This window comes from Parambassis ranga, chromosome 20, assembly GCF_900634625.1.
Source record: "Parambassis ranga chromosome 20, fParRan2.1, whole genome shotgun sequence".
NCBI lineage: Eukaryota > Metazoa > Chordata > Actinopteri > Ambassidae > Parambassis > Parambassis ranga.
In genome coordinates, this window is record NC_041040.1 from 16079978 (window position 1) to 16094152 (window position 14175).

At 47.3% G+C, this 14175-nt stretch overlaps 2 protein-coding genes and 1 pseudogene across 2 annotated transcripts; all 3 read left to right on the plus strand.

The window, feature by feature from the left end:
• Positions 1-242: 242 nt before the first annotated feature.
• On the plus strand, positions 243-4431 carry LOC114453410 (kelch-like protein 10; the record flags this gene model as incomplete). Its single annotated transcript, XM_028433299.1, has 4 exons — positions 243-686; positions 3159-3743; positions 3864-4013; positions 4132-4431. Coding segments are annotated over exons 1-4 (1452 nt in total), but the record flags the coding sequence as incomplete, so codon positions are not given.
• Positions 4432-4969: 538 nt separating this feature from the next.
• Positions 4970-8786, plus strand: LOC114453593 (kelch-like protein 10; the record flags this gene model as incomplete). The annotated part of the gene is made up of 5 exons (XM_028433545.1): positions 4970-5085; positions 5796-6279; positions 7519-8103; positions 8219-8368; positions 8487-8786. Coding segments are annotated over exons 1-5 (1635 nt in total), but the record flags the coding sequence as incomplete, so codon positions are not given.
• A 3236-nt stretch (positions 8787-12022) lies between these two features.
• Positions 12023-12139, plus strand: LOC114453646 (uncharacterized; annotated as a pseudogene).
• Positions 12140-14175: the final 2036 nt, after the last annotated feature.

A 14175-nucleotide genomic window follows, 5' to 3' on the forward strand; every position in this document is an offset into this window, starting at 1 on the left:
CTTAAACTTGATGTATAGTTTAGAAGTCATAAGTAAATTAGATACTGTTACAGCAATCAGATTTAGACCTTTAACTAGACTGTTGTATAATGTTACCTATAAATCCACCAGTGACTTAGTGACTAATTTTAGTATCCGTTTTAAAAATTGAAATGCATAAAAGTGGTGTATAATGTTGTGGAACTTTTTCTGTGTCTTTCAGAGCTCTCTTCACACGCTCGTCTGAAGCTGACAATAAAGTCTACAGTATCCCTGACCTATCCTCAGACATGATGGAGCTCATCATTGAGTTTGCATACACCGGCTCTGTTGACGTGACAGAGTCCAATGCATGGAGGCTTTTCATGGCAGCTGATTCCCTCAATCTAGTGGAGCTGGTGCAAATATGCTGCAACTTTTTTGAAAAGACGCTCTGCCCATACAACTGCGTTGGCATCTGGCAGTTCACAAAAACCTACCACGTCCCTGAACTGCACCTCAAGGCTTTCCACTATGTCCTCAGTCACTTTGAGGAAGTGGCTTTCGGCGAAGAGTTCCTGCAGCTCTCGGCCCAGGATGTCAATGACATCATCAGCCGTGACGACCTCAATGTGAGACAGGAGGCAGCTGTGTTTGAGGCTATCATTCGGTGGATCACACATGAACCTCAGGAACGAGAAGGATACGCAGATCTTCTCTTGTCAGAGGTACTTTATATTATACATTATAACTTTCACTTTATAGATTAATCTATTTCAAGACAGTGACAACCTCAGCCCAATAGAGGGTTATCAGTTATTAGATGTGCTCCATGTCATGATGATGGCCACATGAGCACAATGCGTCACTCAGGTAGTCTGTGTTGCTTTCTATTTATCACTCATCAGAATAGATATTGCACCTTTTGGCCTATAAAAGGGTAAAAGATAAGACTTCAAAGAGGTGGAGGAAGCTTGGTACTTAAGTAAAAGTACAAATACCCACCAAAATACACTCAACAAAAATATAAACGCAACACTTTTGTTTTTGCTCCCATGTTTCATGAGATGGACTTGAAGATCTAAACTTCATTCCAGATACACAATATTACCATTCCTCTCAAACATTGTTCACAAATCTGTCTAAATGTGTGATAGTGAGCACTTCTGCTTTGCTGAGATAATCCATCCCACCTCACAGGTGTGCCACATCAAGATACTGATCTGACATCATGATTAGTGCACAGGTGTACCTTAAACTGCCCACAATAAAAGGCCACCCTGAAATGTGCATTTTGTTTCTGCTTTATTGGTGGTCTGGGGACTCAGAACCAGTCAGTATCTGGTGTGACCACCATTTGCCTCATGCAGTGCAACACATCTTCTTCGCATAGAGTTTATCAGATTGTCTATTTTGGCCTGTGGAATGTTGGTTCACTCCTCTTCAATGGCTGTGCGAAGTTGCTGGATATTAGTGGGAACTGGTGCACGCTGTCATATACGCCGGTCAAGCACATCCCAAACATGTTCAATGGGTGACATGTCCGGTGAGTATGCTGGCCATGCAAGAACTGGGACATTTTCAGCTTCCAAGAATTGTGTACAGATCCTTGCAACATGGGGCCGTGCATTATCTTGCTGAAACATGAGTTGATGTACATGGATGTATGGCACAACAATGGGCCTCAGGATCTCATCACGGTATCTCTGTGCATTCAAAATGCCATCAATAAAATGCACCTGTGTTCTTCGTCCATAACAGATGCCTGCCCATACCATGACCCCACCACCACCATGGGCCACTCGATCCACAACATTGACATCAGCAAAGCGCTCACCCACACGACGCCACACACGCTGTCTGCCATCTGCCCTGAACAATGTAAACCAAGATTCATCCGTGAAGAGAACACCTCTCCAACGTGCTAGACGCCATCGAATGTGAGCATTTGCCCACTCAAGTCTGTTACGGCGACAATCTGGAGTCAGGTTAAGACCCCGATGAGGACGACGAGCATGCAGTTGAGCTTCCCTGAGACGGTTTCTGACAGTTTGTGCAGAAATTGTTTGGTTATGCAAACCAATTGTTTCAGCAGCTGTCTGAGTGGCTGGTCTCAGACGATCTCAGATGTGAACCTGCTGGATGTGGAGGTCCTGGGCTGGTGTGGTTACTCGTGGTCTGCGGTTGTGAGGCCGGTTGGATGTACTGCCATATTCTCTGAAACGCCTTTGGAGACGGCTTATGGTGGAGAAATGAACATTCAATGCACGAGCAACAGATCTGGTTGACATTCCTGCTGTCAGCATGCCAATTGCACGCTCCCTCAATGCTTGTGGCATCTGTGGCATTTTGCTGTGAGACAAAACTGCACATTTCAGGGTGGCCTTTTATTGTGGGCAGTTTGAGGTACACCTGTGCACTAATCATGATGTCAGATCAGCATCTTGATGTGGCACACCTGTGAGGTGGGATGGATTATCTCAGCAAAGCAGAAGTGCTCACTATCACACATTTAGACAGATTTGTGAACAATGTTTGAGAGGAATGGTAATATTGTGTATCTGGAATGAAGTTTAGATCTTCAAGTCCATCTCATGAAACATGGGAGCAAAAACAAAAGTGTTGCGTTTATATTTTTGTTGAGTGTATATACTCAAGTAAAAGTAGAAGTGGAAATGAATGGATGGACCTGTGTTAGCAGACAGCAGCTAACTAGTTAGCTAACTGAGCCAGAGCACCGGCATCATGACTGAGGCTCATTATAGAAACACAGCTGGCAGCGTGACACCACCTTCATGCAGAGTCTGACCTCACATCAGTCCAGCACTGTGTTCATCACATGTAACAAGTAACTACAAACACTGGAGTAGAAAGTACAGATAACAACTGCAAAATGTAATGAAGTAAAAGTATAAAGTATGCACTATTATCTTTACTTATGTAAAGTATAAATACATAAAAAATTACATAAGTACAGTAACAAAGTACAAATACTTAGTTACTTTCCACCACTGATCCTGACTGGCTGCCATGATGAAGAGAATGAAGACCTCCTTTGTTCCGGCTGACCATTATTTTATTGTTTCACTTGCTGTATTTATTGTGTTGTTCTTTATTAGGAACCATGATTTTTATGTACTTTTATTTATTCTGACACAGACTGTTAAGTTATATCCTCTTTACTCTCTGTATTGTTGTAGGTCAGGCTGAGCATTATGCCTACAGAGTACATACAGAGTCATGTGCTGTCCAATGAGCTGGTGACGGACAACTTGAGGTGCCAGGCCATGGTCTCTGAGGTCATCGAATGCAAAGACAGAATCCTCAGTCGGCCTCGTCTGCCTTCTGCCTTCCTATTGGCCATTGGAGGCTGGAACAGCTTCAGGGATCTAACTAATGTAATTAATGCATTTGACGTCCGTGCAAATCACTGGATATACATAACAAACCTTTCTCAGGTTCTTCGCACCAATCATGGTGCAGCATACCTCGGTGGGTATGTCTACTTTGTTGGTGGTTTTGCCCAGGGGTTCATAGCCACCAATAGTGTGCTCAGGTTTGACCTGAGCACACGGACATGGCAAGAGGTGGCACCGATGTACTATTGCCGCAGTTATGTGAGCGTGACTGTGCTGAACGGCTTCATCTATGCCATGGGAGGCGATGATGGGCACACACGTCTCAGCAGTGCTGAGTTCTACCAGCCAGAAACCAACCAGTGGCTTGAAATTGCACCCATGCATGAGCAGAGGAGCCACGCCAGCTGCACAGCACTCAGCGGCAAGGTGGGTGGAACACAATGGAACATAATAGAGAACAGAAAGATTTGTTTACAAAATGCTGCTGACAGTTTGATCCAACAAAAATGACAATTTCTTATTGTTGCCACCCCTTTTTGTATTCAGATCTACATATGTGGTGGATGGAACGGGAATGAGCACCTGCAAACAGCAGAGTGCTACAACCCAGAGACCAACCAGTGGACCCTGATCTCTCCCATGAGCAGCCGGCGCAATGGAGTAGGAGTCATTGCATACGACAACCATGTTTATGCAGTAAGTGCATGAAAGAAATGTGTGACCAGCTTCCATCAGCGGTTTAAAGCGGCTAGTTTTTTATGTGACAATTGAATTGATAAGTGATGCATCTCTCTTCATATCCTTGACTCCAAAGGTTGGTGGCTTTGATGGAACAGCTTGTCTGCAGACCGCTGAGGTCTACAACCCTCACACCAACACCTGGCACAGTGTGTCCTCCATGATGACCCCCCGCCGCAGCTTTGGCATCGAAGTACTTGAGGACCGGCTCTTTGTTGTCGGGGGCTTCAATGGCATCATCAGCATCTCTAGTGTTGAGTACTATGACAGCGAGACGAATGAGTGGACTCAGGCCTGTGACATGGACGTCAGCTGCAGCGCTCTGAACTGCTGTGTGCTTTCTGGTCTTCCCAACATGGCCGACTACACCATCCCTCGTGATTTACTGTAAATCTTGTATAAATATGAATGAATGAATGAATGAATGAATAAATGTATAAAGTGATGTAACAATACTGTCACAGTACCTGGCTGTAAATGTATATCATCTGTTTTTTTCCACTCTTATGCAGTCTGCATGTATGTTTTAGGCTCACAGTCATGCTGTACACATCTGGATTACTAGACCTGTCCCATCCACCATACAGTATGGTACTGTTTTTCATTGGAGGCCTTTATGTACAGCATCAACATATTTTTCATATCAATGGTTATAATAGTGATAAGAGACAGTCTGCTGTCTTTGACAAATAATTGCCATTAAATTATATTAAGAGCACCTGATAAAGTTGTAGTTGTTGTCATAGTATTTGAAGAACTTCAAATCACCATGGAGACATGTGTATACATGTCTCCATGGTGATGTGAAGTGCTTTGATGATAAGGGTTCCATTCACAATGTGTCTTTGAACTTCTGTTACATACTGAGAGGAGACAGGCAACAAACACTGACAGAAGAAGTCTGCAAAGTCAGCATGAACGTGTACACAGATCTCCGTGAGCAGGGGCTGCTCTGCGATGCTGTCATCAGAGTGGAGGAGGTTGACTTTCCCATCCACAGAGTCATCTTGGCCAAGTACACTTACTTCAGGTGAACTGATTATCTCATTTTTAAATGAATGTGTTAGTAACCTTTACATAGGTTGACAAAAACAAGGATTTGTTGTAGTTTATGATGTGAGTGTTGGAGATTATTCACTGCAATCTTGTTTTTATAGCTTACAGTGTTTCAGTGTGTTTGCTGATATTGTTGTGATGACTAGTCAACTAAAAACAAGGATTTGTTGTAGTTTATGATGTGAGTGTTGGAGATTATTCACTGCAATCTTGTTTTTATAGCTTACAGTGTTTCAGTGTGTTTGCTGATATTGTTGTGATGACTAGTCAACTGCTGGGGAAAATGTTGTCAGCCTGACCTCATAAAGAAAGCAGCAGCAGTCCTTAATGTTTGAACATGACAAAAACAACCAGTGAACAAGTGTGTCTTAATCTGCTGGCCCCAGGTGGGACTTGGATGATAGGACATGTTTGACATGTTGACATTAATGCATCTTATAGTAATTTCTCCCGCTATAGGCTCAAACTTATTTTATCTTAAACTTAAACTTGATGTATAGTTTAGAAGTCATAAGTAAATTAGATAATGTTACAGCAATCAGATTTAGACCTTTAACTAGACTGTTGTATAATGTTACCTATAAATCCACCAGTGACTTAGTGACTAATTTTAGTAAGCATTTTAAAAACTGAAATGCATAAAAGTGGTGTATAATGTTGTGGAACTTTTTCTGTGTCTTTCAGAGCTCTCTTCACACGCTCGTCTGAAGCTGACAATAAAGTCTACAGTATCCCTGACCTATCCTCAGACATGATGGAGCTCATCATTGAGTTTGCATACACCGGCTCTGTTGACGTGACAGAGTCCAATGCACGGAGGCTTTTCATGGCAGCTGATTCCCTCAATCTAGTGGAGCTGGTGCAAATATGCTGCAACTTTTTTGAAAAGACACTCTGCCCATACAACTGCGTTGGCATCTGGCAGTTCACAAAAACCTACCATGTCCCTGAACTGCACCTCAAGGCTTTCCACTATGTCCTCAGTCACTTTGAGGAAGTGGCTTTCGGCGAAGAGTTCCTGCAGCTCTCGGCCCAGGATGTCAGTGACATTATTAGCCGTGACAACCTCAATGTGAGACAGGAGGCAGCTGTGTTTGAGGCCATCATTCGGTGGATCACACATGAACCTCAGGAACGAGAAGGATACGCAGATCTTCTCTTGTCAGAGGTACTTTATATTATACATTATATTTTTCACTTTATAGGTTAATCTATTTCAAGACAGTGACTGAAGCCAACCTCAGCCCAATAGGGGGTTATCAGTTATTAGATGTGCTCCATGTCATGATGATGGCCAGTACAGCCATCCTTTACCCTTTTATAGGCCAGAAGGTGCAATATCATCTATTCTGATGAGTGATAAATAGAAAGCAACACAGACTACCTGAGTGACGCATTGTGCTCATGTGCATGCTGGTCTTCTGGGTGACTCTGGAAATGGAGGAGAAATTATGCAAATCATCATCTTTTCCAAAACCTTACCGAGCATTTGCGGTGTGACAACCTACCTATGAAAGAGCAAGAAATGAAAATATAAGAAAACGAAACAAAAGTTATTAAACCTCCTGTTAAAGCTGGGCGCTGGCACAAGCATTTATAATAATTTATTATTAGTAGTACAAGTACATAAACTAATTAGGAACATATACATGTAATGCTGGCTATTTGCATAAGCTTTGTGTGTAGGTTAATGCAACTCAGACAATCAATAAGCTGATAATGATACTATGACAGATGAAGGGAGGAGAGTAATGAGAGGATTGAAAAAAATATATCAAAGATAAGACTTCAAAGAGGTGGAGGAAGCTTGGTACTTAAGTAAAAGTACAAATACCCAGCAAAATATATACTCAAGTAAAAGTAGAAGGATGGACCTGTGTTAGCAGACAGCAGCTAACTAGTTAGCTAACTGAGCCAGAGCACCGGCATCATGACTGAGGCTCATTATAGAAACACAGCTGGCAGCGTGACACCACCTCCATGCAGAGTCTGACCTCACATCAGTCCAGCACTGTGTTCATCACATGTAACAAGTAACTACAAACACTGGAGTAGAAAGTACAGATAACAACTGCAAAATGTAATGAAGTAAAAGTATAAAGTATGCACTATTATCTTTACTTATGTAAAGTATAAATACATAAAAATTTACTTAAGTACAGTAACAAAGTACAAATACTTAGTTACTTTGCACCACTGATCCTGATTGACTGCCACGATGAAGAGAATGAAGACCTTGTTTGTTCCGGTAGCTAATAGCATTTCAAATAACTGACCATTATTTTATTGTTTTACTTGTTGTATTTATTGTGATGTTCTTTATTAGGAACCATGATTTGTATGTATTTTTATTTATTCTGACACAGACTGTTAAGTTATAGCCTCTTTATTCTCTGTATTGTTGTAGGTCAGGCTGAGCATGATGCCTACAGAGTACATACAGAGTCATGTGCTGTCCAATGAGCTGGTGACGGACAACTTGAGGTGCCAGGCCATGGTCTCTGAGGTCATCGAATGCAAAGACAGAATCCTCGGTCGGCCTCGTCTGCCTTCTGCCCTCCTATTGGCCATTGGAGGCTGGAACAGCTTCAGGGATCTAACTAATGCAATCAATGCATTTGACATCCGTGCAAATCACTGGATGAACATAACAAACCTTTCTCAGGTTCCTCGCGCCTATCATGGTGCAGCATACCTCTGTGGGTATGTCTACTTTGTTGGTGGTTTTGCCCAGGGGTTCATAGCCACCAATAGTGTGCTCAGGTTTGACCTGAGCACACGGACATGGCAAGAGGTGGCACCGATGTACTATCGCCGCACTTATGTGAGCGTGACTGTGCTGAACGGGTGCATCTATGCCATGGGAGGCTATGATGGGCACACACGTCTCAGCAGTGCTGAGTTCTACCAGCCAGAAACCAACCAGTGGCTTGAAATTGCACCCATGCATGAGCAGAGGAGCCACGCTAGCTGCACAGCACTCAGCGGCAAGGTGGGTGGAACACAATGGGACAGAGAACAGAAAGATTTGTTTACAAAATGCTGCTGACAGTTTGATCCAACAAAAATGACAATTTCTTATTGTTGCCACCCCTTTTTGTATTCAGATCTACATATGTGGTGGATTTGACGGGAATGAGTACCTGCAAACAGCAGAGTGCTACAACCCAGAGACCAACCAGTGGACCCTGATCTCTCCCATGACTAGCCGACGCAATGGAGTAGGAGTCATTGCATACGACAACCATGTTTATGCAGTAAGTGCATGAAAGAAATGTGTGACCAGCTTCCATCAGCGGTTTAAAGCGGCTAGTTTTTTATGTGACAATTGAATTGATAAGTGATGCATCTCTCTTCATATCCTTGACTCCAAAGGTTGGTGGCTTTGATGGAACAGCTTGTCTGCAGACCGCTGAGGTCTACAACCCTCACACCAACACCTGGCACAGTGTGTCCTCCATGATGACCCCCCGCCGCAGCTTTGGCATCGAAGTACTTGAGAACCGGCTCTTTGTTGTCGGGGGCTTCGATGGCATCACCAGCACCTCTAGTGTTGAGCACTATGACAGTGAGACGAATGAGTGGTCTCAGGCCTGTGACATGGACGTCAGCTGCAGCGCTCTGAACTGCTGTGTGCTTTCTGGTCTTCCCAACATGGCCGACTACACCATCCCTCGTGATTTACTGTAAATGTCATCTTATATAAATATGAATGAATGAATAAATGTATAAAGTGATGTAACAATACTGTCACAGTACCCGGCTGTAAATGTATATCATCTGTTTATTCCACTCTTATGCAGTCTGCATGTATGTTTTAGGCTCGCAGTTATGCTGTACACATCTGGACTAGACCTGTCCCATCCACCATACAGTATGGTACTGTTTGGACAATGAGCTCTCTCTCACTTAGTGTGAATTACCTTTGAATTATAAAATGAAGCACTTTCTCCTTGGTAAAAGGAGTGTACCATTAAAACACTACTATTTATGTGTGGATCAGTTGATTGAACATCATGAAACATTTTACAATTTTAATAGGCTGTTAAACACCTATTTTACCTACAGAAGTAAACACTTAACTCAATGACTATTTCAGAGACAGGCTCGACAAAAACTCATTGATTTTAAAACACGGTGACATACAGAAACTATTTCCAAGTGAAACAACAGTTTTGTCAACCACACTGGTGCTACTACACTAACAGCTTATACAAAGCCTCCATATCTGCCGCCTTCTCTCATGTGTCAGACATGGGGTGTGGGTCATCGGCAGATGGAGGATGAGCTGGAGCAGCCACCTCCCCGCTGCCACAAAATCAGTTGTTACCCGAGCTGCCAGGACACTGGAGCTAACAGAAAGAATTGCCACCTAAGCAGCTTGTGAGGGGCCCTTCCTGTTTGAGGAGGAGGACACGGGTGTCCTGCCCCTTCTAAAAAATAAGAGCTGTGCTGCTACTTCCTGATGTGGAGGAAGTGGTGCTGCAAAAAAGGCAGTTTGGCAAGCCGTCTGAAGCCTGCCATTGGTAGACAGGGCTATGTAGGCAGTTGGCACGAGTGCATGGTCAGGAAAGTATCGGCTGTGGGCCATGTCCTTCCATGGACCAGGCACTGGTCATGTTCATGTCACTCTCCAAGTCTGTGCTGTTAAAGGAGGGCCATGGAGGCCAGGCTCGCTATAATGCATGGAGCCATGGCTGTCCATGGACAACTGGCCTATACAGGGGCTATTTCAGCCTTGTGCCAGTGTCAGCTTGCTAAACAGTTTGAGCGCTGACGCGGCTGCACAACATTACTGGTAGGCTGATGAAGGAGCAGGCAGCGGCCATGGGCAGGACCATGCCTCCCTCTGGGTGATGAGGCGCCATCTTTGGCTGTCCCGGTTGCCACTGATGCGGAGGATCGGGCCTGTCGGCTTAGGCTGCCTGTAGTGCCATCAGCTCTGTTGGGCCAGGTGCAACTGAGATGTTGCATCAGGCCCAGGAGGCCCGCTCGGGAGACGTCAGGCATACAACAGCAGAGCCACAGACAGCGGATCCCAGCAGCTCCACCAATGGGGTCATCGCAGCCCCCGGTAGCTCCGGGTGACCTCAGAGTGTGTCTGGATACCAGCTGTCGCAGCAGGGCCAGACGTGGTCGGCCCCAAACCCTCTCCTCGGCCCTGACGTTCTATGGAGCCCAGCCCCGCCTTGACCCCCCCATGGGGCAGACCCCTGGATCGTTTTCACCATGACTCAGGGCTATCGCCTGCAGTTTTTATGCCGCCCCCTGCTGATTAGGTCAGGCCCTCAGCTCAGGGAGATTCTGGCAGCAGTAATCACTTCTCTCTGGGAAAAAGGAAGAGAAGTAGCGCAGTGCGATTGGCGAGCTGGGTTCTACTCCGGGTACTTCTCATCCACAAGAAGGATGGGAGATTTTTGAGGCCCACTTTGGTGCAGAATGTTGACAGGCTGTCCTCCAAGGCGACTGGTTTGCCACACTCGACCTGGAGGACGCTTGTTTTCGGGCAGGTTCACCCTCAATGGCAGGACCCTTGAGTTCTGTGCCCTACCATTTGGCATTTCCACTCCTGTCCCGGTGTATTGCTCACGGTGGTGAGCTAACACACTCGGTGACACTCCCTGGGGCTTGCGTGTGTTGGCTCGGGGCCACTGGCTCTGTCCGGTGTATTGCTTGTGGTGTCGTGAGCTAACATGCCGGACAATGGTGATGGTGCCAGGGGTCTATTAGGCTATCCTCCAAGGCGACTGGTTTGCCACGATCGGCCTGGAGGACGCTATTTTCAGGTCCCAATATAGGAGGACCGCAGGCATTCCTCAGGTTCACCTTCAATGGCAGGACCTTCGAGTTCTGTGCCCCGTTTGGCATTTCCATTTCTGCCCTGGTGTATTGCTTGCGGTGGTGGGCTAACACAGCCGGTGACACTCCTTGGGGCTTACACGTGTTGGCTCGGGGCCACACGCTGGCTCTGTCTGGTGTAGTGCTTGCGGTGCCGTGCGGACATGGCTATTCAATCTGCAGCTGTGGCCTACCTGGTGCATCGCTGCAGTGTATGGCCTACTCACCGTGGCTGCTTCAGCTGTATTTTAGTGGTTCAGCATATTGCTGCGGCTGCGGTCACGTGCTAGGCGGCTCCCGGTTGGGTAATTGTCGGCTGTCATCTGGTGTGTTACTGCAGCTGATGCACTGGGTGCTTAGCCACCCAGCTGGTCTTACAGCAGAGTGTCACACCCAGCTCAGAGGTCTGGATGATGAGCTGGTATGTGCTAACTCCGAAAGGAAGAGAAAGGAGAGCCAGTGCGACCTTCAGAGGGCTCGTCTTCTGCAGCACTTGCAGCGCCTGGGTCTGCGCCTCAACAAAAGAAAGAGCCGGCTGCAGCCCTCCCAGTCCACAGAATTCCTGGGCATGTGGTTGGATGCCAGGGCAGGAATTCTCTGGAGAAGCCCTGATGCCTGGGAGAAGGCCACCATTAGGAAATTGCCTGTCCTAGTTTCACTTCAGGGCTTCCGTGACCTGGCAGTTGTGCCTTCGCCTCCTGGGTTTTGATGGCAGCCACAGTGCACACAGCACCTTTGGCCCATCTACATATGCACCCAGTGAGCATCGCCTCTTGGGCCAGGGAATGTGCCCCCAGAGGGATCTGCAAGCCAGAGTGTTGGTGACACGCAGGATGCGCAGGGCTCTCTGCTGGTGGGAAGACTCTTCGCATCTGGGGCCTGCCGCAGATGCGGGGAGCCCTCCTAATGCGCTGGGTCTGCGTCGCCAGATGGTGTCGTCGAACGCCTCCCTGGCAGGCTGGTATTTCTGGCCGATGGAGGGTCCCTGGCTGGGGCTGCGACTGAAGGCAGCTACCTGGCCCTCCAGCATTTCCTGCCGGGTCTTCCGAACTGCCATGTGCTGGTGAGAAAGAGCTCACGGCCATACTACTCTAGAACCACCCGATCTCGTCTGATCTCAGGAGCTAAGCAGAGTCGGGCCTGGTTAGTACTTGGATGGGTCCGCCTGGCAATACCAGGTGCTGTATTGCCTCCAGGAGACAGCAGACTGTTTCCTGTTCTCTCCTGGGGATGGACAACCTCCCCTCACGCACAGACGGGGTAGTGGACACGGCCTTCCCCCCCTTCTACCCTTCTGCACCCACTCTTCATAGAGTTCAGGTGGAGAAGGTGAGTCTCATCTTGGTGGCCTCGAATTGGCCTCAGATGACCTGGTTCCCAGCGACCATCCTTTGTGGGAAGCACTGGGAACTGCCAGCCAGACGGGATCTCCTGTGCCGGGCCCAGGGGACTCTGTTCCACCCCTTTTCCCCAGGGGCTCGCACATTGTGCCTTGGCCCCTGAGAGGGCTCAGTTCCTGGCCATGGGTTTGCCTCCATAGGTGCTCGGCCACCCAGCTGGTCTTCTTACGGCAGAGCGTGCCGCACCCGGTGTATTACCACGGTGTCTGGGTTAAGCACTGGGGGTTACCTCTTCCGGCTGGTGAAGGTTGCCACCTTATTGCCCAGTTGTCAGAGGGATTACGCCCCTACAGAGGGGGCCAACTGTTCCTCCAGGGGACTTGGATAATGAGCCATTGAGCCCCTGGAAACCGTTGTGCTGAATTGGCTTCCTCTCGGACACTCTTGCTGGTCATAGTGTCAGCTGAGAGAGTGGGGGAACTGCATGCTTTCTCTGCACATGAGGAATGCTGCATCCTGCATTCCACACAAAGACCCTACCGGGGTCCATTCGGCCGTACCCCTTCCACCCTCCTCAGGAGGGCGATGGTGGGGCACATAAAGTGGGGTCGTCACTGCTAAGTCCTGTTAGGACTCTAACAGTATACGTTGCCCGCACACATGCCCGCAGAACAACTTACCTGCTGTTCGTCTGCTACAGGCCTACCTGCCTGGGCCGCCCGGTCACCAGGCAGATGCTTTTGCATTGGATTGAGGAGGTGATCCAAGAGGCATACAGGAGGGCGTGTAGGTCACCCCCTGCAGAGTTGTGGGCACATTCCATGGGACCCCGCTACAAGGTGCCTCCTTGTCTGAAATTTGTGAGGAGACGGCGATGACCCCATCTACATTTATCAGGTTCCTCTGCATAAATGTAGCAGCCCGCACAATGTTTGCCAAACGTGTACTGGGCACTGCACAGCAGGACGTAGAAAAGAACAGGTCTCAATTTACCCTTCCTCCCAGGCCATGGCTCCCCATTAGGACCCTGGCCAGAGTGTCGTTTTTTGGGGATGGTGGAGTTGATCTCCCTCCCCCTGGTGGTTATTGTGGCTATGCTGCCTGAATTGGTCTTGCAGTCTCGCCTCATACATTGCCAGGTTTCCCATGACGTTCCGACACCCAGGTGGTGGTCAGACTCATGAGGCGTTTTTTTCCGAGCCAGCCTGCTGCTAAGGAGGGCAGGCTGGGATGGCCTTCCACCCTTTACAACCGGCTTAGCGTCTGGCAGGCCAGCCAAGTCCAAGGGCCCTCGGGCACTGGACAAGGGATGGGTGTGTGTATATAAATATTTCTCTGTTAACCACATGGGTGTTTATTCAGGTGGCAGGGACGTCTCACCCGAGTTCATCTGCCATCACACCCTCAGCCATTGCAGCTCTGTCTCCTTGGTTTCCTCGTGGTGTGTCTTACAGAGTCCCCGTACATATGGAATATGTAGGGTGGAGTGATACGTCTTGACACAAAAGAGAACGATGGGTTACATTGTAACCTTGGTCCTCTGAGTGGAGAGACTATCTCTCCAGCTCCAGGCCACTCGGAAACGCGTTCCAATCAAGGTTAACCGAGGAGGCCACGCATGCGTGGTGCTTATATAGCCACGGTGCCAATCATTGCGTGGCCACCACAGGCGGTGTGTCTTACAGTTTTTTCTGATTGCTTAAGCACATTTCTGTAACTATTGGCTATAAAAAAACCTTACACCAAATCAGCAAAACATTGTAGATCTCTTGCAAAAGCTAATACATCTTGCTTAACTCTTCAAACCTTTGTAAAAATGGTATTTTTGTACCACACAGTTAACACAAACCATCATATTACTAAGCACACAATGTGCCAACTACACA